This window comes from Oncorhynchus masou, chromosome 23 (assembly GCF_036934945.1).
Source record: "Oncorhynchus masou masou isolate Uvic2021 chromosome 23, UVic_Omas_1.1, whole genome shotgun sequence".
Classification (NCBI taxonomy): Eukaryota; Metazoa; Chordata; class Actinopteri; order Salmoniformes; family Salmonidae; genus Oncorhynchus; species Oncorhynchus masou.
The window spans coordinates 41757778-41781039 of record NC_088234.1 but is presented as its reverse complement, the minus strand read 5'-3'; the positions used below and the strand labels follow the sequence as shown (position 1 = coordinate 41781039).

Below are 23262 nucleotides of genomic sequence, written 5' to 3'. Positions count from 1 at the left end.
ACCCCCTGCTACTGTGATTTTCAATGTGAAATAATCTACAGTGGATCTACTGTTTACACAGCTCTTAGCTCCCTCAGTAGATGCCTACTGTAGAACTTATTTGTATTGCTTTTAATCTCTTTAAATTAATTTCTTATTAACACTTTGTTCTAGCTAGCTATTTGTGTAGGTAGCTATCAAGTAAACGCAATGATATAGTACATAATCCATTACTACTATATTCAGGTTATTATTTATTTACTATAAAGGCAGTGGTTTAATATAGAACATTTTGCTTCATTCTAAAGAACATCATTATAGAATTTAGTCTGAGGTATTTTAATTTAAATGTTTTATTTGCTATTTTGATTTGAAACTAGTAGATCCACTGTAGATTATTTCACTTTGAAAATCACAGCTGCAGTCAAAGACGAGTGGCTATGTCTCTGAAGAAGGAAGAAAAAGTCACACCTGATGATTTGTGAGAGTGAATTTAAAGGGCGTTCTGCTCTGTGTTCACGTTAAACATTGGTCCACTGTTTACGTTCAGGCAGCGGCCCCTCTTTGAAAGGGCCTACGGGGACGGCAAGGCAGTGCTACACCTACAATTGAACATTTCTAAGATGAATGGGGCGGGGAAGGAACAGTGCATGCGTTTGACCCAGCAAGTCCATCACATTAGGCCCATTATCTTATTCTTGTAATCAAGTTTTATGGAAAAGGTGTGTGTGACTGCTTATCATGATGGGTTGGTTTGTGTCAGGATTAGAACCTGCTTCCATTGCGGGTTATATTGTCTCCGCATCCTGAGTGACGGGGCTTTAGGAACAGTAGTTAGTATTTTGGAAGTGTCCTTCCATAGTGACTTTTTTTTTAAGATGGGGGAAGTAATTTTCAGATCCTTTACTCCCATTACCCCCCCCCCCCTTCCCCCCTCCTGTTTAAATGCTACTTGCACTGTAGTATGAGAGTCATGTTCACACCATGTCGTTTTAAATGTTTATCTGATTCACCATGTTCTGAAAGGGCTCTATACACTGGTTCTGTTCAGGTGGCTCAGCTGTCCTGGATCGAGAGGAAAATTGCTGCTACATTGTTTGGAGAGCCTCCAAGTGCCACGGTCCAAGATGCGCTGAAGAACTTCCTCAAGGTATTGGGATTCTCCTTGCTACCATAGATTGTGGTGTGTTTGGCAGTACCTGTTAGTGTGGAGTAAAGCATGTCAGGCCTTGCAAATGTAATTTACCAGTACATTTCTCATTTGCCCGACTGCTAGATTTGAGTATGAACAGCTACTCTGTTTCTGTGACTTTCATAGTTCTGCACTGTATAATTTAGCCTGTTAGAATCATACAGTCCTTTCAAGTTTTTTTATTTTAATTTAACTTGGCAAGTCAGTTAAGAACAAATTCTTATTTACAATGATGGCCTTAAATGAGAACAGTCGTCCTGCCTTGTTCAGGGGCAGAACGGCAGATTTTATTTTTTTACCTTGTCAGTTCTGGGATTCGATCTCGCAACCTTTCCGTTTACTGGTCCGACTCTCTAACCACTAAGGCTACCCTGCCGCCCCAAGTTCTCTCTCTTTAACTCAGCTTTTCTGATCACTGTACATTTCAACTCGGAGAACTCCTCCCTGTGTTCTGCGCAAAGACCAAACCACAAGTATTTCGAGGCTTAATCTGTGTTCCCACATTTCACATGTTTATATAGAGAGACATGAAATGACTCCTGTCCAAGATTCTCTTGCTTCATGCCTCTTCCTCACGTCTTGTGTATCTCACCCATCAAATGAATTTAAGTGGTCTCTGTTGTAACTTGTTTCTTCTGGCCGCAAGGACTCTGGTAGAGGCTGTTTAGCTTCAACAAACACATTATGCTGTTCTACAACTTGTGCCACTATAACCAAGTATACAAACAGTAACTCCACACTACCTAGTGCCCAGGTGTTGCCCTAGTATTCTTCTAATTGTACTATTAATACTCAGGCTATATAGGGTCCGAATTTAAGGTAGAGTCAAGTGAAATAGAATTGTCTACGGCTAGAGGCAGAATAGTGCTATGGTTAGTCCTTTCTGTAATTGTGTGTGCTGAGCAGGTTCTATGTTTCAATTGCAGTCATTTGCCCAAATCGTGTTCCAACCCCTGTACCTGTCCTGGACTGATCTGATGCCATTAGAACGTAAACTGTGAGGCAGTGTTTTTGTCAGCGGTTGTGTTTTTGGTGGCGGTCCAATGGAAGACTACAGATGTGTTATTGTGCTATAGGAGGACATGCTCATTGTAAAGGCTGGAATGGAATCAATGGAACGGTATCAAACGTATGGAAACCACGTTTGACTCACTTCCATTTATTCCATTCCAGCCATTACAATGAGCCTACTCCTCCTATAGCTCTTCCCACCAGCCTCCTCTGGCCTTATGTTAACACTTAACTCAGACATTCTCAAAGCTTGCGGAGGAGATTTGTGCTTACAATGCAGGGCTACCTTCTCACAAGAGTATGACTCAGAATACAGAGATTCTGGACAAGGAGAGGGCATTTTGTTCCAGCCTCAGGAAGCTGAACTCCAGAAAGAGTTGATTATCAGCAAGTACAGTGTTCTCGTGTTTTACAATATTTTCACTCTTTCACAGGTGGAGGAGATCCGTCCCAAGTACTCCAAATTAAACTATGTGTTTTTAGCCAAGGTAAGTCGGACTGCCCATGTTGTTGTAATGTCTGCGTCTTAGATGAATCTACAGTATATCCAATAATCAAACGGACTCTGTATGTGCACCGATGGTGATAATGATGAGGAGGAGGAATGTGTTTTGGATTGGTCAGTGTTACAGAGACCTGGGGCAGAAAGGTCAGGCCAGGAAGATGTGGGATGCTGCTGCCTCAATGGAAACCGTTTCCAAAGAGGTGGGTACTGACTGTAGTGTCACTGGCTTATTCTTGTGCTCTAAAGTCTTAGTTCTCTCACGTTTGTCATTGTTGTGGTTAAAAAAGAGATTGATTGTCTCTTTTTATTTCTCTCTCTCTCTCTCCAAGGATGAGGAGGCACAGAAGGAGCTTGACTACCTTCTCCCTGCGCTAGGTGTTTATTGAGGACATTTAGAAATGGTTATGTCCTCTCGCTAGGGAGAAACCCAGGATCATCTTCACTGGAAGCCACACTATGAATGGAATCCAAATCAACGTCTTCTTTGATTACTGATGGGACAGTACCTTCAATGGAGGCTTCAACATTTCTGAAATACCGGACTCTTGCTAATCCTCTCTGGGATTGGCTGTGCATGCTAGGGAACACTGTTCTGGAGAACAAGTTTATCACAGACACATCTTGATGTCTTATAAAAGCAGATATCGAAATTCTTTGACATCTGTTTGCTAAAGAGATTGTGGTAAAAAGGGACAGTTTTGACCTATCAGCAAGCAGTTACACACCCAGAATCCAATTTCATTGGCTGTTTCCATCTTTGATGTAAGTCAATCAATGGTGTTCAATGGGATGTATATTATCTCCCATATCTTGAAGCAATCTGCAGTCGAGTGTGGAGGACCAGGCAATACTGTAGCTAGAAAATGTTTTAATAATTATACTCACCCTGCTGGTGTCAGAAATGAATATGGTCCCCTGTAAACTGCATACGTATCAATAATTATTCTTGATTTGTTTTTTTTTATTACACTGAAATAGCCTAGCCTAAGAACTGCTTTTTTTTATTTTAAATGTTGATGCCTGTTTTTTCCTGTTTTAACCCACCTACCAATAAGTGCATTGGAAAACATCACTGGTCTTTGTGGTTGAATCTGTTTGAAAGTCACTGTTCGACTGAGGGACCTTGAAGATAATTGTATGTGTGGGGTACAGAGATGAGGTAGTCATTCAAAACATCATGTTAAACACTATTATTGACCACAGTGAGTCTTATGTGACTTGTTAAGCACATTTTTACTCCTGAACTTATTTAGCCTTGGCATAACGGAGGGGTTGAATAGTTATTGACATTTCAGCTTTTCATTTTTCATTTTTTAATTAAAAATTATTTAAATAAATAAATAAAAGGCTATAACATGACTAAGTGGAAAAATTCAAGGGGTTTAACTACTTTCTGAAGGCACTATAACTATATGTTACCCTATTTCCTATAAAGTACACTACATTTGACCAGGGCCGTAGTCCACTAGATATGGAATAGGGGCTCTGGTCAGATGTAGTGCACTAAATAGGGAATATGGTGCCATTTCAGATGCAGACTTGGATATTTTTTTAAGTATTCTTTGACCTGCACTGAGTGGACCACTAGTGTAGCTCTGCTGGTTGGCAAGTTTTGTGTTCCTGTCACTGTCTGTACATAGACTGAGATGATGGTCCCATCAGATAAGAGGAAGGACTTGATAGGGAAAGAAACATGACTCCTAGGCAGAATCTCAATTTCATACTCATCGCGTCCTCTCTTCTCCTTCTCAATTGGCGGAGGTCAGGGGGAAGGGACCTCTGGCTTTCTCATCCGATGGGTTTTGAAAATGAGGCGAGGAAGAAGGACTCGAGGAGTGTGACATTGAGATTCTCCCAAGGAGTCCAGTTTCCTTCCCTATCAAGTCTTCTGGGAACCATTAACTGGTGCATACTTTATCTGAGAGGTGAAATACAAGAATGGTATCATTTATTTTGCCTCAGATTTGTCTGTGTTCCAGTAATATGAATGTCTGCTTTTGTTGTATCTAGGGTTGTACACATTGTACCCACTGGGCACACACTGGTTGAATCAACATTGTTTCCACGTCATTTAAATTAAATTACGTTGAACCAACTTGGAATAGATGTTGAATTGATGTCTGTGCCCAGTGGGCAGTGAAGTACATTTTAAGCAAAAGGACCGAGGGGGTGTGGTATATGGCCAATATACCACGGCTAAGGACTGTTCTTACACTTCCTGGATACTGCCCATTAGCTGTGGTATATTGGCCATGTACCACAAATCCTGAGGTGCCTTATTGCTATTATAAACTGGTTACCAAAATAATTTGAGCAGTAAAAAGACGTTTTCTAATACCCGTGGTATATGGTCTGATATACCACGGCTGTCAGCCAATCAGCATTCAGGGCTCTAAACACCCAGTTTATAATATCTTGTAAATTAAATACAGTACATAAAATATTATAGACACTACGCGAGCCATGTATTTAGAAATGAAAATGCATGGCTCTGGAAACTACTATTCTATAGACACTACTGATCAATGTTATATGAGTCTGCCATTTTTTCAATAAATATGTAGAATCGTGTGTGTGTGTGTGTGTGAGGGGGGGGGATGTTGCTGGAATGCATGCACACACAACTATTTTTGTACGCAACACTTGATTAAAATCTAATAGGGACATTTTCATTCTATTATCAACCGAATATTTAGCCTGGTCTCTGATCCAAATGTAATGGAATAGCAAGGTATGAAAGCATGTTCTTGCTTGATTACCAAAGGTGAAGTGTGGTGTTTTATTTGTAAGCCACCCTTCCATTCACCTTTTTGTGCAGACTGTATAGTTTGTTCCAGAGCCAATTTTAAATTTGTCACTGGATCAAATTCAGTCCAACTTCCCTCCAGTCTGGTCATGTTTCAGGTTATTGTTATGGCATAGACTCATTCAATTACCTCCTAAAGGAACACAGGTGTTTGTTCAGTATTAAAATAACTCAAAATAAATCCTTGGAAAGTTGGTTTCGCCTCTTAATTTTCCCAAGTGGACTGAAAAGTTCCTGTTAATGTCTTAATCACAACCCTGCTGCATACCACAATCACTAACTCTCCCTAACGTACTGTGCTTGTAGGCTTTTCTAATGGACCTGGCCCTGGTATCCTGGAAGGATATCGACCTCATCCCGTCAGTAAAGGATGCCTGTTTTTTTTTAAATACTTTCCTCACCATCTTAAATAAGCATGCTCCGTTCAAGAAATTTAGAACCAGGAACAGATATAGCTCTTGGTTCTCTCCAAACCTGACTGCCCTTAACCAACACAAAATCATCCTGTGGCGTTCTGCATTAGCATTGAACAGCCCCTGTGAAATGCAACTTTTTAGGGAAGTTAGGAAACCAATATACACCAGCAGTTAGAAAAGCCAAGGCTAGCTTTTTCAAGCAGAAATTTGCTTCCTGCAACACAAACTTGAAAAAGTTCTGGGACATTGTAAAGTCCATGCAGAATAAGAGCACCTCCTCCCAGCTGCCCATTGCACTGAGGATAGAACACTCTGTCACCACCGATGAATCCACTATAATTGAGAATTTCAATAAGCATTTTTCTACGGCTGGCCATGCTTTCCACCTGGCCAACCCTACCCCGGTCAACAGCAGTGCACCACTCCCCCACAGCAACTCGCCCAAGCCTTCCCCATTTCTCCTTCTCCCAAATCCAGTCAGCTGATGTTCTGAAAGAGCTGCAAAATCTGGACCCCCACAAATCAGCCGGGCTAGACAATCTGGACCCTTTATTTCTAAAATGATCTGCCGAAATTGTTGCAACCCCTATTACTAGCCTGTTCAACCTCTCTTTCGTGTCGTCTGAGATTCCCAAAGATTGGAAAGCAGCTGTGGTCATCCCCCTCTTCAAAGGGGGGGACACTCTTGACACAAACTGCTACAGACCTATATCTATCCTACCCGGCCTTTCTAAGGTCTTCGAAGGCCAAGTTATCAAACAGTTCACCGACCATTTCGAATCTTATCGTACCTTCTCCGCTATGCAATCTGGTTTCCAAGCTGGTGATGGATCCACCACAGCCTCGCTCAAGGTTCTCAACAATATCTTCACCGCCATCGATAAGAAACAATACTGTGCAGCCGTATTCATTGACTTGGCCAAGGCTTTCGACTGCCAATCACCACATCCTCATCGGCAAACTCAACAGCCTTGGGTTCTCAAATGATTGCCCCGCCTGTTTAACCAACTACTTCTCCGACAGAGTTCAGTGTGTCTTACGGCCTGTTGTCCGGGCCTCTGGCAGGCTCTATGGGGGTGCCACAGGGTTCAATTCTTGGGCCGACTCTCTTCTCTGTATATATCAATGATGTCGCTCTTGCTGCTGGTGAGTCTCTGATCCACCTCTACGCAGACGACACCATTCTGTATACTTATGACCCTTCTTTGGACACTGTGTTAACAACACTCCAGACGAGCTTCAATGCCATACAACTCTCCTTCTGTGGCCTCCAACTGCTCTTAAATACAAGTAAAACTAAATGCATGCTCTTCAACCGATCGCTGCCTGCACCTGCCCGTCCGTCCAGCATCACTACTCTGGACAGTTCTGACTTAGAATATGTGGACAACTACAAAATACCTAGGTGTCTGGTTAGACTGTAAACTCTCCTTCCAGACTCACATTAAACATCTCCAATCCAAAGTTAAATCTAGAATTGGCTTCCTATTTCGCAACAAAGCATCCTTCACTCATGCTGCCAAACATACCCTCGTAAAACTAACCATCTTACCGATCCTCGACTTTAGTCATGTCATTTACAAAATAGCCTCCAACACCCTACTCAACCAATTGGATGCAGTCTATCACAGTGCCATCCGTTTTGTCACCAAAGCCCCATATTCTACCCACCACTGCGACCTGTACGCTCTCGTTGGCTGGTCCTCGCTTCATACTCGCCACCAATCCCACTGGCTCCAGGTCATCTACAAGACCCTGCTAGGTAGAGTCCCACCTTATCTCTGCTCGCTGGTCACCATAGCTGCACCCACCCATAGCATGCGTTCCAGCAGGTATATCTCACTTGTCACCCCCTAAACCAATTCCTCCTTTGGCCGCCTCTCCTTCCAGTTCTCTGCTGCCAATGACTGGAACGAACTACAAAAATCTCTGAAGCTGGAAACTCTTATCTCCCTCACTAGCTTTAAGCACCAGCTGTCAGATCAGCTCACAGATCACTGCACATGTACATAGCCCATCTATAAATAGCCCAAACAACTACCTCTTCCCCTACTGTATTCATTTATTTATTTTGCTCCTTTGTACCCCAGTATTTCTACTTTGCGCACTCATCTACTGTCAAATCTACCATTCCAGTGTTTTTAATTGCTAAATTGTATTTATTTCGCCACCATGGCCTATTTATTGCCTTACCTCCCTTATCTCACCTCATTTGCTCATATTGTATATATACTTACTTTTCTACTGTATTATTGACTGTAAGTTTGTTTTACTCCATGTGTAACTTTGTGTTGTTATATGTGTCGAACTGCTTTGCTTTATCTTGGCCAGTTGTAAATGAGAACTTGTTCTCAACTTGCCTACCTGGTTAATTATAGGTGAAATAAATAATAAATAAATAAATAAAACTTGTCTCGTGATCCTCAAAGGCCAAACAAATATACCAGTGGCTCAGGGAAATCATTAAGGGTTAACATCTCATCTGAACAACATAGTTACATAATTGGGAAATGTTCTCCTTTCCCTTCTCATAATGTCCTAACTGGAAATGTTGTTTGCGGTAGTTAATCATCTTGAAAGTAAGGTTTACTGGAAAACTTCTGCTAATGTGCACATTGCCTGTCTGAGAGGTTGGTCAACTATATCCTACTTTTGAGGAACTGTCATGAATTTATGATTGGCCATCACAGACACGACTGTCAGTCTTGTTGGATAATGGGAAAATGTGACGTAATGAGTCACAAAACCAAACTGTCATCAGTCATGCTATCAAGGATGAGGTCATCTTCCTCACCACCTACACAAAAAAATGCTGGGTTAAAATCAACACAATTTGGTAACCCAGCGCTGGATAAATATTGGACAGAATACACGTTTGGTTATTTTGATCCAGCCAGTGTTGCATGAATAACCCAACATATTGGGTTAATTTAACCATTAATTGGTTTATATTCACTTTCATACTGAGTTGACCCAGAAGTTAGGTCTTTTTTTAATGTTATCCATGGGTTATTTTCAGTAGGTGTGGCTTTCAGATAGCTATTTTTTGCCACCTGTGACAGTAAATGTCATTATTGCTCATCATATTAAATTGGTACCCTGCTAATAAAAAATGTAATGAAAACATTTTTACTCATTACATATTGTAATGTATTATTAATTACATCATTGTTTACATATTGTAATGTATTATTAATTACATCATTGTTTACATATTGTAATGTATTATTAATTACATCATTGTTTACATATTGTAATGTATTATTAATTACATCATTGTTTACATATTGTAATGTATTATTAATTACATCATTGTTTACATATTGTAATGTATTATTAATTATCATTGTTTCATATTGTATTATTAATTACATCATTGTTAACATATTGTAATGTATTATTAATTACATCCTTGTTTACATATTGTAATGTATTATTAATTACATCATTGTTTACATATTGTTACAAAGTGGTAACTTTCCCAACATTGGTATTTGTGTAAGCTTTCTAGGAACTCTTACATTTTTGTAAGCTTCGTTAAAGTTACAAAACTGTTAACAATGTAATAGAACAGAAGAACCGGAATATCATTTATTCTCACAGATGGCAAAAAATAACTAACTGAAAGTCACGCCGACAGTTATTTTTCTTTTTTTGTGAGCAACTTTTTATTTATTATAATTTTTGGGGTGACGGGTTCAAATCACAAACAGTCTATAATTTTCAAAATGTACATGAAGACCAGAGAAAACTTTTCCCATACCACCCCTTCCCTGTGGGCCTGAAAGTTTTTAAAAAATTAAATAGTATTCACACCCCTTGACTTACAACCTGAACTTAAGATTGATTAAATGTAATTTTTTTTCACTGGCCTGCACACAATACCCCATAATGTCAAAGTGGGAATTGTTTTTAGATGTTTTTTTTTTTTTTTTACAAATTAATACAAAATTAAAGGCTGAGATGTCTTGAGTCAATAATTATTCAACCCCTTTGTTATGGCAAGCCTAAATAGGTTCAGGAGTAAACATTTGCTCATCAAGTCACATAAGACTCACTCTGTGTGCAATAATAGTGTTTAACATAATTTTTAAATGACAACCTCATCTCTGTACCCCACACACAAGTATCTGTAAGGTCCCTCAGTCGAGCAGTGAATTACAAACAGATTCTACCAAAAAGACCAGGGAGGTTTTCCAATGCCTCGCAAAGAAGGGCACATGTTGGTAGATGGGTACAAAAGAAAGCAGACATTGAATATCCCTTTGAGGTTGATGAAGTTATTAATTACACTTTGGATGGTGTATCAATACACCCAGTCACTACAAACAAACGCGTCCTTCCTAACTCAGTTGCCGGAGAGGAAGGAAACCGCGCAGGGATTTCACCATGAGGACAATGGGGGACTTTAAAACAGTTTAATGGTTGTGATAGGAGAAAACTGAGGATGGATCAACAACAATGTAGTTACTCCACAATACTAACTTAAATGGCAAAGTGAAAAGAAGGAATCCTGTACAGAATTTTAAAAATCCAAAACATCCATCCTGTATGCAACAAGGCACTAAAGACATACTACAAAATATTTGGCAACGCAATTAACTTTTTGTCCTGAAAACAAAATGTTATGTTTGGGGCAAATCCAACACAACACATTACTGAGTATCTCTCCATATTTTCAAGCAAATAGGTGGCTGCTTCATGTTATGGTTAAGCTTGTAATCGTTAAGAACTGGGACGTTTTTGAGGATAAAAAATAAACAGAATGGAGCTCAGCACAGGCAAAATCCTAGAGGAAAACCAGGTTGTCTGTTTTCCACCAGACACTGGGAGATGAATTCACCTTTCAACAGGACAATTACCAAAAACACAAGGCCAGATCTACTGTGCACTGGAGTTGCTTACCAAGAAGACAGTGAATGTTCCTGAGTGGTTGTCTTACAATGATCAACAACCAAATTTACAGAGCTTGAAGAATTTTGAAAAGAATAATGAGCAAATATTGTACAATCCAGGTGTGTATACTCTAAGAGGCTTACCCAGAAAGACTCACAGCTGTACATCTCAGTTAAAGGTGATTCAAACATTTATTGACTTGGGGTTGTGATTACTTATGTAAATGAGATATTTCTGTATTTCATTTTCAATAAATTAGCAAAAATATATAAAAACATGTTATCACTTTGTCATTATGAGGTAATTGTGTGTAGATGGGGCAGCCAACCTGACAGAGCTTGAGAAGATCTGTAGAGAAGAATGGAAGAAACTCCCCAAATGCAGGTGTGCCAAGCTTGTAGTGTCATTGTGAGGGTTTGAGGCCATTATATGGACCGATATCAGTGCCAACAGAAACATTCTAATCCACAAATGGAATAATTTAATTCATGAATTGAACTTGTATTTCATGATTTAAAATTGAGTTGAATTAATATTGCATTCCGTTTTAAAATTCAATTTCAATGTATTTAAATATACAAACTCAATATTTATATATATTCAGTTTTAGGGATGGGGCAGAGAGAGGGAGACACAGCTGCATGTGAGCTCTCACATTTTTCAATATGTTTTTTTACAAAAGGATAGATCTCGATCTAGAGACTTTTTGGCAGGGACATTTGCAGGATTCTACCCTGCACAGCATGGCCTTAACTGGAGGGATTACTGCTTTCTTTTTCCAAGCTATATGGAGGGTGCTCTAGCCAACAAACAGCAGAGACCTGAGGACACCATCCAACCTGGAACTGAGCTTGCTAGGTCAGACCTGATACAACTTCCATTAGCACGGAGGTGTGAAGTGAGAGGTATTCAATTACTTTGGGCCCAACAAGTGGCAGGAGTCATTGAAGCCATCGAGTGGCATTATTTACAAGAAAGCTGCCTCCAGAAATAAAAGCTTCTCCCAAGTGGGTCAGACATCTACTCCCACTGCTGCCTTCCACCTGCCGATCTGTTCATGGTCTGTCCTGGCCTGTCTCCCCCTGTCCTGGAAAATACCAAAAACAGTGAGTGCCTTCAGAAAGTATTCATACCCTTTGATTTATTCCATATTTAGTTGTGTTGCAGCCAATTCAAAATGGATGACCTTTATATTTGTCACACCCTTCTACACACAATACCCCATAATGAAGTGAAAACATGTTTTTAGAAATTTTAGCTAATTTATTGAAAATGAAATACAGAAATATACATTTACATAAGCATTCACACCCCTGAGGCGATACATGTTAAAATCCCCTTTGGCAGTGATTACAGATGTGATTTTTCTCTGAGTAAGTCTCTAAGAAGTTTCCACACCTGGATTGAAAAATAATGGCATTATTGTTTAAAACATTTTTTCAAGCTCAGTCAAGTTGGTAGTTGATCATTGCTAGACAGCCATTTTCAAGGCTTGCCATATATATTTTTAAGTCAATTTACGTAAAAACTGTAACTAGGCCACTCAGGAACATTTAACCTCGTCTTGGTAAGCAACTCTAGTGTATTGCTTTGTGTTTTAGGTTATTGTCCTGCTGAAAGGTGAATTTGTCTCCCAGTGTCTGTGGAAAGCAGACTGAACTAGGATTTTGCCTATGCTTAGCTCTATTCCTTTTATTTTGGGGCAAAAAAAGTCCCTAATCCTTGCGACGGCAAGCATACCCATAATATGATGCAGACACCACCGTGCTTGAAAATATGAAGAGTGGTACTTAGTGATCTGTTGTGTTGGATTTGCCCCAAACATTACACTGCATTCAGGACATAAAGTGAATTTCTTTGCCACATTTTTGGCAGTTTTACTTTAGTGCCTTATTGCAAACAGGATGGATGTTTTGGAATTGTTTTATTCTGTACAGGCTTCCTTCTTTTCACTCTGTCATTTAGGTTGGTATTGTGGAGTATCTACAATGTTGTTGGTCCATCCTGTCACAGCCCCATTAAACTCTGTAACTCTTTTATTAAGTCACCATTGGCCTCATGGTGAAATCCTTCAGCTGTTTCCTTTCTCTCAGGCAACTGAGTTAGGAAAGACACCTGTATCTTTGTAGTGACCTGCTGTATTGATACACCATCCAATGTGTATTTAATAATTTCACCATGCTCAAAGGGGTATTCGATGTCAGCTTTTTATTTTTACCAATCTACCAATGGGTACCCTTTTTTGCAAGGCTTTGGAAAACCTCTCTGGTCTTTGTGGTTGAATCTGTGTTTGAAATTCACTGCTCGACTGAGGGACTTTACAGATAATTTGTATGTGTGGGGTACAGAGATTAGGTAGTCATTCAAAAATCATGTTAAACACTATTATTGCACACAGAGTGAGTCCATGCAACTTATTATGTAAGTTGTTTTGCAAACTTTTACTCCTGAACGTATTTAGGCTTGCCATATAACAAAGGGGTTGAATACTTATTGACTGAAGACATTTCAGCTTTTCATTTTGAATTCATCTCTACAAACGTTGAAAAACAGAATTCCACTTTGACGTAGGTCATTGTGTGTAGGTCAGTGGCACACAATCTCAAATTAATCCATGTGAATACATTATGAAAGCACTTTAAGTAAGTATAGGTCTTAAGATGATCAGTCGCTGTTCTGCTGTTCTGGAGGTGGGCAGTGGAGAAGAGGACTTACCATGTTGTAGAACTCCGTTTCATATGTGCCCTATCCCCCACACACCCAAGCCATGTGCTCTCGTGATTTGTATGACTCCCACCCTACTCACAGATGTTTGTGATCATTTCAGGAAGTTGCCTGGATGTTCAGAGGTGTGAAGCTTCTTCTTTCATTTGCCAGGTCAACACTCATTACTCTCTCCTGGCTTGTGTGGGTAATAATGTAACAGTAGTGTGTTGCCTGCCTTCCTGTAACCCAAGAGGGGTTAGCAAGGGGCTGTATTGTGATCCAGTAAAAACCCTGAAGCTGACATTGTCGGGGACAGTAGCGACCCATCATTCAGGGCAGGTGGGGCTGAGTCCCACCTGTTTTGTGCACTGTTTTGAGCACTAGCTCAGTGCTTTCTGTGGTGGGTCTAGCCAGCAGAAAATACTGAGCGTTGCGCCTGATTGGCTCAGTTTTCTGTCACTCATGGGACAGTACATCATCCCTGTGTGGCTCAGTCGGTAGAGCATGGCGCTTGCAACGCCAAGTGTCGTGGGTTCGTTTCCCACTGGGGCCACCCATATGCAAAAGTAGTGGCCCCAGCCGACTTGTAAGTCGCTTTGGACAAAAGCGTCTGCTAAATGGGATATATTATTATTATTATATTATCCCCAATTCTAAGGTTGGAGCTCGAAAATCTTTGCCCCTTGGATTCTGCCATAGAGTTATATTAGAAGTGCCCATCCAAGAAGGCTCAAGGTCATTGGCCATAGATAGAATGACATCAAATCACATTATATCTACAGTAGCTTTGATTTGACTGATTATGTCAACATCTTACTTTCAAAGTCTTAGCAAGCAGTCACCATCAGTTGTCATTAAGTCGCCAATATGCTGGCAAATCCTTTTTAATCCTTGCCATATGAAGAGAAACAATTAAGAGAAATTATAGATAAAACATATCGGTGCTCATCGGCCATTGCACATAAAGATTACACAACAAGTTGGAAATCGCAAATTCAACAATGAGTTGTTTGGAGGGAATCAGTGTCTAACTGCAAGCATGGAAAAGAAACCACTAATATTAGCCTGCTATTCAATGGAGTGGCTGTGTTTTTTTACGAGTTCCGGCCATAAATCCAGAGAATGCTAGACTTTGATGACAAAGTCTGATGACAAAATTTGCCCACAAAGGACCGCTGCGCCACCTTCACAAGGTGAGTCCAAAAATGTCCCGTATGCTGCTGCATTAATGATGTAATATGCCAGGGTTAAATGTATAATGTAGCCAAGAAAGTAATACTAAGTGTATGTTGTGTAGTAAGCTGTTAGCAGCCCATGTGCCTCACCCTAATAATTTGGTCTATTTGCACCAACACGGTATTGTAAACACATAACGTTAGTAGTTGTGGTGCTTGGCTTGCACGTGCAAATTCAGCACACACAACATTCTATAATAGAATTGTATTATTTGACGTGTCAAATTAAAAGCTTTTTAACATGTCAAATAGTGTTATATGACATGTATCTTTTTTTGACAGGCAACGACCCAAACGGCGTCCAATGTGCCTGACCCTAATCAATTGCTCTATTTTCACCTTTTAATTTGCCTACTGTTCTAACTTGGGGATGCACAAATAGCCTATAACCTGTGTTAGAGAAATGTAATCATCGAATATTGTAAGAGCTTTCATTATGTTTTAAATGCCCCATTTATTTATTTATTTACTTGTACATGGAGTACACTGTAATAGGCTGGCCACACCGCTCGCGTTGCCAATGGCTAAAATAGAAGTCCTGTCTATTTCTGACGCAGATCGCGCTCCAAGTCCTGCCTCTCCCATCTCCTCATAGGTTTATAGAAGCAGGTACCCACATGCCATCTCCTTATTGGTTATACCCACGTGGGTGATTGAAAGACGAACTGTGTTGCTGGTCGGTGTAGTAATACTATGAAAGTTTAGATGCCAATCACCATATAAGTTCAAAGATGAAAAAGCCTCGAAGGAGGAAAGATGACTAGAAACAATTCGGTTGACTGTTTTTATGTGTGGATTAATTGTTGGAGTAGAGGACCTTGTGCATTTCAGGTAAAATAACAACTCAATGTTTATATCCCTGGACAAATTAGCTAGCAACAGCAAGCTAGCTAAATAGGACAAATTAGCTAGCAAGAGCAAGCTAACTAGCTAATTTGTCATAAATGTTAATGCTTTTCGACTTGTTCCCAAATTAATGTAATTGGTTCAGAGTTTGTTTTGATATTTTAACCTGCTTGTAGTGATCACGTTTGGTGTAGGGCGACAAAATTAATTTACGCACGATGGCGCACGAGCGCAGCCGGTTTGGATTCCGTGTTAAGAATGGCCCATGTGCTGAATTCTGTCGCTGTACAGTACATTTCAAAAGTTCTGAACAAATAGTTATATTGACTAAGTCCGTCGTCGCTTGCTCGTTCATGTGTTAATTGAAATCACTGATTGCCTCTTATCAGCTTGTCGTCCCCTTATTTAAGCAAGTCTGCCATATCAGCTATGTTTTTTTAAGGCACTAAATGAAATTGTTTCACTGACAGACAAGGCTCTGCTGAAAGTGGTAAGGTGTTGGGACTCTGCTGTTGGGACAGCTTTATGTAGGCCCTAAAAGTTTGTGGGTACCGTTTGTCACCGTTATAGTGCAATTAATGTATTGTTTAGTGTTGTGTTGTGTAGTGTAGTGGCTTTGCAGGCATGCATACCACTCTTTTTTTTGGCCCACTAAAATGTACATGCCAAATATGATGTTGAAGGTGCATTCAACATGTCCCCGACCATCCATAGGGTCATGTCTGCTGGATGAGGACTGATGAGAGCTTTGAACCCTGAATGCTTAGTTCTGCCTTTACGTTGGAAAATGATTTTTTTTTGAAAAAGCCTTTGCAAAAATCAAACCCTCACAACCCCGCCATTATTTCACGTGCCGAATTTCCGAGTCTTGTCTATCTACGCTTTTCCTTCACACTGAGATCTGAGGCAAATCGTTTTCTTTGACTGTCTTCCTTTTCTGTTGGGTAAAAGGGAGAGCATAAGGGAGTAGCGTATCAGTGATCATCTGGCGTTAGCTGCATTTGTCAAGCACTCCAAGCTGGCTGTCTGGCTGCAAGTATCTCTCTGATGAAGTACAGGATGTTCTGGGTGAGCGAGATAAAAACGTACTACAGGGAAAGGACTCTCTCCATTTGTTGCAACATGACATGGCTATGTGCCGGTAATACAGTACAATACATTTCCTCGCTGAAATAAGAAAGTCATGAAATCTACTGTATCAAACTAACCAGACAAAGTGTATTTCTAATAATAATTCTGTCATTTCAGAAAATACACAAAGGTTATTCTATTTTCGGGAACAATTGAACTGGTCATTTAAAAATAGAGAATCTCGGCCATAGTGAGTTTGAGATATGGAAGTGTTGAGTGACTTTGTATATAACCTTTGTTTATTCCTAAACATTGCAGTATCAGCATATTTTATTCCACCTGCCCATGAGCCCCTACTTACTCAAAAGCTGGTTTGATATACCTCCTATTCTGAGGCATGTGTTAAAATAAACAAAACGCAATCTCTTGTTACTCCAACTCATATCAGTATAATAAATACACAAATCAAGCAAGAATTAAAATGTCCTTTAATTTAGTGTTACTGTATAATATCACACATATTACCTTTACTCATCAACTCAATGTCATCCGTTCAGATAGATATCGTAAAATACTCTCACCTGAGCAACATCACAGTTGCAGTAACACAATGATCATGTTAATAATAAATCATTTGATAACTGGTATCTTAAATGAAGAATCTTAATAATATGGTATAAATGAAGAACTTTTGCAGAGCAGCCTTTTGAACGTACAAGCGCATGAAGACATAACACACACTCGAAGAGAACAAAAAGACAATAAAAAAGAAAACGCTATTCTAATATCGATTTTTTTGAATTACCATTTCAATTTAACAAATATACAGTACCAGTCAGACGTTTGTCCACACCCTACTCATTCCAGGGTTTTTCTTTATTTTTACTATTGTCTACATTGTAGAATAATAGTGAAGACATCGCAACTATGAAAGAACACACATGGAATCATGTAGTTTTCAAAAAAGTGATAAAGAAATCTAAATGTGTTTTCGATTTTAGATTCTTCAAAGTAGCCACCCTTTGCCTTGATGAGAGCTGGTTGCCATATTTTGTTTTTTAAAGTTGACTCAATGTTTTTTTTTAAAGCACAACAATCTGAGTTTTCTGTAAAACCTTAGTGCATATGTCAAATTTAGGGTAGGGCTGCTCATTAGAATTACCAACCCGATGTCACTTAAAACATACTTATTGTTTTTAATAGTAATAAGGTTGGTATTACTATCTACCTAGTGACCTATATTTACATAAATCAAGATTCTCTCTGTATCATATTGACCTTGTTGGGAGGTCATTTGGGCCATAAAAGGTACACTCTCTGAGGTGGTGGGTGCAAGTAAAATAACTGAATCAACTCCAATTGGCCAATACTCCAGTGAATACAGTCAAATGAAGTGGCAAACAAGTGTAAAAGAACATGCCATCGCCCTAAGATGAACACGGCACGCTTTGTTTTAATGTTCTGGCGTGTTCCAGTGAAAGATATACAAACATCAGTGCAATAACCTATTAAAAACAATCTTTAAAAGTTGCCTTTTTGTGAGCCATAGTCATATGAGTGATTACCTGTAAAAACAAAGAAAATAAAGATGTATATGAAGGGTATTTTGCCTGAGTGTTCAGTTCATAAATACATTTTTTAACTATATAGTAGCTGATACCTGATAGCACATGAGGAAGAATTTCAGTTCATGAATCTACATCTTAAAAGCTTCATTTACCGTTTTTGTAATGCTTTTGGCAACTATAACTATATTCAGTCTGATCTGGAGTTGCCTGTGTCCTCCTGGGTCTCCCCATAGAAGGGCTTTTGGCTAGCTTCCTCCAAGACGTCCATGGTGTCCCGTAGATTTACTGCTATGGAGAAGTTATTGGGCTTCAGGGTCAGCCCATAGGTGTAGTCAATGGTGGGCAGCTTGTCCGGGTCGGGACTAAAGTGGGCCTGGTGTGCCAGCAATGCAGTAAATAGGAACAGCTGCATCTTGGACAGCTCTTCTCCGATGCACCGCCTCTTTCCCAAGGAGAAGATGAGCACCCTGCTGGCCAGGTCCTTGTTCAAAGAGCTGTCCTGGTCCAGGAAGCGCAGTGGGTCAAAGGTCTCTGGTTGTGTCCACCTGGCGGGGTCGTGGTTGCTGGACCACTGGTTGATGAAGATCACTGTGTCCTTGAGGATGGTGTAGCCCATGATGGTAGTGTCGGTGATGGTGCTGTGGGGAATGGTGAGAGGCACAAAGCTGGTGAAGCGCATCACCTCGTAGATAAAGGCCATCACGTAAGGCAACTGAGACTGGTCTTCGATGGTGGGCAGACGGCTCCGGTAGACCACTTTGTCCACTTCCTCTTGGAGACGCAGCTGGATATGAGGAAACCTATATAGGACATGGTCAAAAGTGAACACTCAGAACACAGGTATCTTTGTTCATTGAGATAATAATTTCCTATTGGGAAGCTAACCTCCATTTCAACACTGAGGGCATACTCAATACATTAATATTTTTTGATGGGTAACTATGAGCAGCAGGTTGATATAGGCTACAGGTTATTTGGCAATTTGTTATTTGGGGATTTGGTAGCATGGTTATAGTTGCCAACATGCTAAGAATTCCTAAGTAAATACTAAATACTGGACAAAATAAACATGAATTACTATCGAAACTGTTTTATTTCTCCCGCGCAAACTGGCAACTCACATCATGATGTTCTGCAGCTCAGATTACTTTATCAATTTCAGTACAGCGGAGCCCTCATGAGAGGCTTCCAATACCTGCCTGGGCACTTCTGCTATTTAAGACTATTACCTAACATCCTAGTTCTGCTACTGACGTGCGGGACACAGGAGCACGTACAGGAGTAGGCTGCCAGCAAAAAAAGAGCAGAGCATAATACTCTTTCGTTGTTTGATGTTGATAGTGAGACAGTGGCATACGAGTACATTAGGTTGGATCATTTTCCCAAGACAAAATTGTTTTTTCTGTTTTACGCATAGGTTTTCTCAACTTAAAAGCATATATGCTATTGTGAATTGATGAATGCACTTAGTGTAAGTTGCATTGGATAAGAGCGACTGCTTTTAATGACTACAATATAAAATGCATTGTTAATAGAACATATTATAGCCTATGGGAAAACGAGAACTTTAATTACACTTTAGCTGATTCAAAATTGATACGTAGGCTATTACCTCACAAGTATCAGAATGATCCATTGTAGTGCAGTAGACAGTGTGTCTTGGCTCGCTCCAAAAATATCACCAATAGTAGGTGGCACATAATCTTTGCCTGGTGAGACTCCGGGCGAGCTGTCCTGAGAATGGTCCAATGCCATGATGAAAGCATCTGTCATGTCCCGGATTGTGCTTGGCTGAATGGTCTTTCGATGCTCGACAACCTTAGTAACGATAAATTTACTGAACTCCCGGTTGAGCTCTTTAAAATTGTCAAAAATAGTTTTTATTGGGTTAGGAAAATACTGGAGCCAAGGCATCACATCAACGATGCTCCCAGCCCCTACTGTTTGGGTGAATTGATCATTTCGTCCCACAACTTGCGCAAACTCTGCGTCGTCGTAGGAATACCTCTTTCCAAAGCACACGGCGGTCATTATGTTAGCTATTGATACCACCAAGTATGTCATCGGCTGGAAATATTTGTGCTCTTGCGTTTTCCCCAGGAAAAGACTGAGCAGCTCCCTAACTTCGCAGACGACGTGGTTTTCGAGGGTCTTTTTGGAGTTCATGTTGCCGGTGGAAAACATCCGAACAGTAGATTGGGCTACTTTTCGGTGCACTTTCCACCATTCGCTGAATTTTCCAAAAGCAATGCCATCACCATTGGAAACGTATTGAAAAGAAGTAAAGTCAGGTCTGCCTGCGAAATCATATCCATTTTTGATGAGCGCCTGTCTGATTGCGTCGCCATTCAGCACCACAACGTCCCGGCAGCCAAGTTTGATTCGAAAGACATCCCCATATTTCCGTGCCATGCGAGAGAAATAGAGGTGAGGAGTTTTGCCAACCTCTACTGCGTTCCCAATGACCGGCCAAGCGAAGGGTCCAGGCGGGCTGCATACGTCCCAGTTCCGCCTGATCCTGCGCCACAGGTGCACGGCAAAGACGACAGTCAAAGACGCCAATAATATACTCCGTGGCGATGGCCAGGTCATCTCCTCGAATATAATGTGCATGTCCATTATGAAGCCTATAATATATTGAGAGAAAGCAATGTTATTTCTGGGAGAAAAAAATATTAACTCATTCTAGGGGAACACACAAGTAAAATTAAGAATATAGTGGTAATAGTATTGCAGCACAAAATATGGCACAACATATCCTATTGTTAACGGGTCAAATATTGAGGATGGAAATACACCACCTTGCAGTCAATTCGTTGCTTATTCCAAGTAAAGAACAGCCTTATGTTAATTGAAGTATGTCGGTTACTAATAGATGTTTTGATGAATATGCTCCTGTCCTTTGTCCCGTCGATGCCGATGGTAAGACTACATTTTAATATAAATGCAAGAAGCGCGGCAATTATAGGTCACGTCTTTATAGAGCGGATCCAGTGATTGAAAGTAAGGATTATTGGAGAATAAAATCCTCATAACATACACAATAGACAAGAAAGTAACCCATTATACGTCCAGTAACTTAATTTGTCATTTGGTGCAGTTCTAGATCTTCCACACTCCACATGCGAATAGCCTTCTGCTGTCCGGAGTTAAATGATTTATCACAAACAGAAGTGTCAAATAGCATCATAGCTCGTCAGCGTCTGAGTCCTGGTTTGTTGTAAGGGGTGTCTGCTCCCCTCCCTCTCCCCCTCACACACTTACACACTTACACACACACACACACACACACACACACACACACACACACACACACACACACACACACACACACACACACACACACACACACACACACACACACACACACACACACACACACACACACACACACACACACACACATTCTCACGCGCTCTCACTCACTCTCTCCCCCCCTCTTCCTCCCTTCCCCCTCCCCTACTCAAAAAGTAGCGCGCCTACTTTTTGTTGTCAAACTGTTTGTGTTGTCCAGTCCCTCGTTGCAATTGGAGGCAGAATGCAATCACCACTAGCCACTAGGAACTCAATACTTTGCTGGATAAGTTTTGTCAAAGGATTATGGATGTCCAATCAAATCTACGTATTCATTTGTTTTATTTAATTGGTTCCCATTCACCAAATATGCCTCTATTTGGGCCTAGGCTCTAGCCTCTTATGTAGATGGTTATATGTGTAGATTTAATGCTAATAGCCTAACAATAACTACAACCATGATGAAATATCAACAAAAATGAAAGATCATATGATTTTAGCAGCCCAATACTAGAAGATAGAACTACCATACTACTATTAATGTAACATTATTATTATTAGTAGTAGTTTTTTGTATTTATTATTTGTTTGACCTAATATTATTCGAATTATCATTAGAAATTGTATACTATTATACTATGAAGTTATTATCGGTTACAGCTTGAAAGTACAAGATATAGTATTGTATTGAATTTAATTTATAAATGATGATTAGTGTCTGCGGAAATGTAGGCCTATGGTTTATTAAAATGCAATATAGTGGGTCTTATCATGCAGCAAATGAGAGAGGCCTTGTTTCATTTGAACTATTCCTGTTCCTTTTACGCAAATAAGTCGTGTGTTTACCCATTCATACTGTCAAATTATTTGATATTGCAGTTTATGAATGATTCATACGAATGTGTGTGTAGGGGACACGTTTTCCAGAATTATGTGGTGCTATGCTATATTTCGTGAATTATTCCTAAAATGGATCTAACAACATGCATTTTTTTAATGTCCTTTAATGTGTTTACATAAAGGCTACTGCGGATCATAAACATTAATAGAAATAAACGTTTTTGTAGACTGACCGAGTGTTTCTGGTAAAGTTGTATTTCTTATTTTACGGGATACAGTTTCCAACAAGTAAAATGTGTCCGTTTTAATTTATAATCATAAAGAATTATTAATTATGAGAGGTCTATAAAAATATTAGACTTATTATTACTCATTATTAGCTGATGCTTTATTCCGTTATCGAGGCCTGATACGAGACAGGAGCCGGGTTTTCAAGCATACCTGCAATCACGTACTAACTGTTGATGAAGTACATTTTATATCGTAAAACATAGGTGCTTAATTTATATATCATTTGTCATTTAGGCTATTGCACAGATCTGCATGAATTCTGTCAGGACACAGAGTAAACTGTATGTAAATATCAAGTTGTTCCATGGCATTTTTGTTTCCCCACATGTCTTGCCTCCATTTAATCTTAAGAAACATTTGACATTTGATATATTTAATAATGGGGTATTGGTCATATTTTGTCAAAACATATGCAATTATGATAGGCCTGTCAAACGTTGTTCATTAGACAAATGGATTAGGCTGCTTGTCTAATGTATACCACCAGGAGGAGACTGTCCCGATTTTATTTTTTAATTTCACGAATTACAAGACATTGTATTACAATTGTATTCTAACTATTTTTTCCTTTTTATTTAACTAGGCAAGTCAGTTAAGAACAAATTC

At 39.8% G+C, this 23262-nt stretch overlaps 2 protein-coding genes across 5 annotated transcripts in view; one reads left to right on the top strand and one right to left on the bottom strand.

Moving 5' to 3' along the window:
* Positions 1–5687, top strand: part of LOC135510858 (regulator of microtubule dynamics protein 2) — a 68697-nt gene extending 63010 nt beyond the window's left edge. For all 3 annotated transcript variants that reach the window (XM_064932151.1, XM_064932153.1, XM_064932152.1), the window contains exons 8-11: positions 1031–1129; positions 2617–2670; positions 2807–2887; positions 3017–5687. In XM_064932151.1, the coding sequence (XP_064788223.1) occupies positions 1031–1129; positions 2617–2670; positions 2807–2887; positions 3017–3073 (291 nt within the window). In that variant the 3' untranslated portion in view covers positions 3074–5687. The remainder of the gene's footprint in view (positions 1–1030; positions 1130–2616; positions 2671–2806; positions 2888–3016) is intronic.
* Positions 5688–17134: 11447 nt separating this feature from the next.
* On the bottom strand, positions 17135–21483 carry LOC135510857 (cytochrome P450 1B1). 2 transcript variants are annotated; one of them, XM_064932150.1, is made up of 4 exons: positions 21033–21483; positions 19844–20858; positions 18384–19031; positions 17135–18228 (listed from the first exon to the last, which is right to left on the bottom strand). In XM_064932150.1, exons 2-3 carry the CDS (start codon positions 20848–20850, stop codon positions 18419–18421), a joined length of 1620 nt encoding a protein of 539 aa, XP_064788222.1. In that variant the 5' UTR covers positions 20851–20858; positions 21033–21483; the 3' UTR covers positions 17135–18228; positions 18384–18418. The 2 variants fall into 2 exon arrangements, with proteins under 2 accessions (XP_064788222.1, XP_064788221.1); XM_064932149.1 differs by having other exon boundaries at positions 17135–19031.
* Positions 21484–23262: the final 1779 nt, after the last annotated feature.

What these genes read in the sequence shown, in the direction of transcription:
- LOC135510857 (XM_064932149.1), bottom strand. Translation starts at nt 20,850, where the DNA reads ATGGACATGCACATTATATTCGAGGAGATGACCTGGCCATCGCCACGG. An exon ending in ATCATTCTGATACTTGTGAG is followed by an intron (nt 19,032 to 19,843) that starts GTAATAGCCTAC and finishes TGTCCTATATAG; the next exon opens with GTTTCCTCATATCCAGCTGC.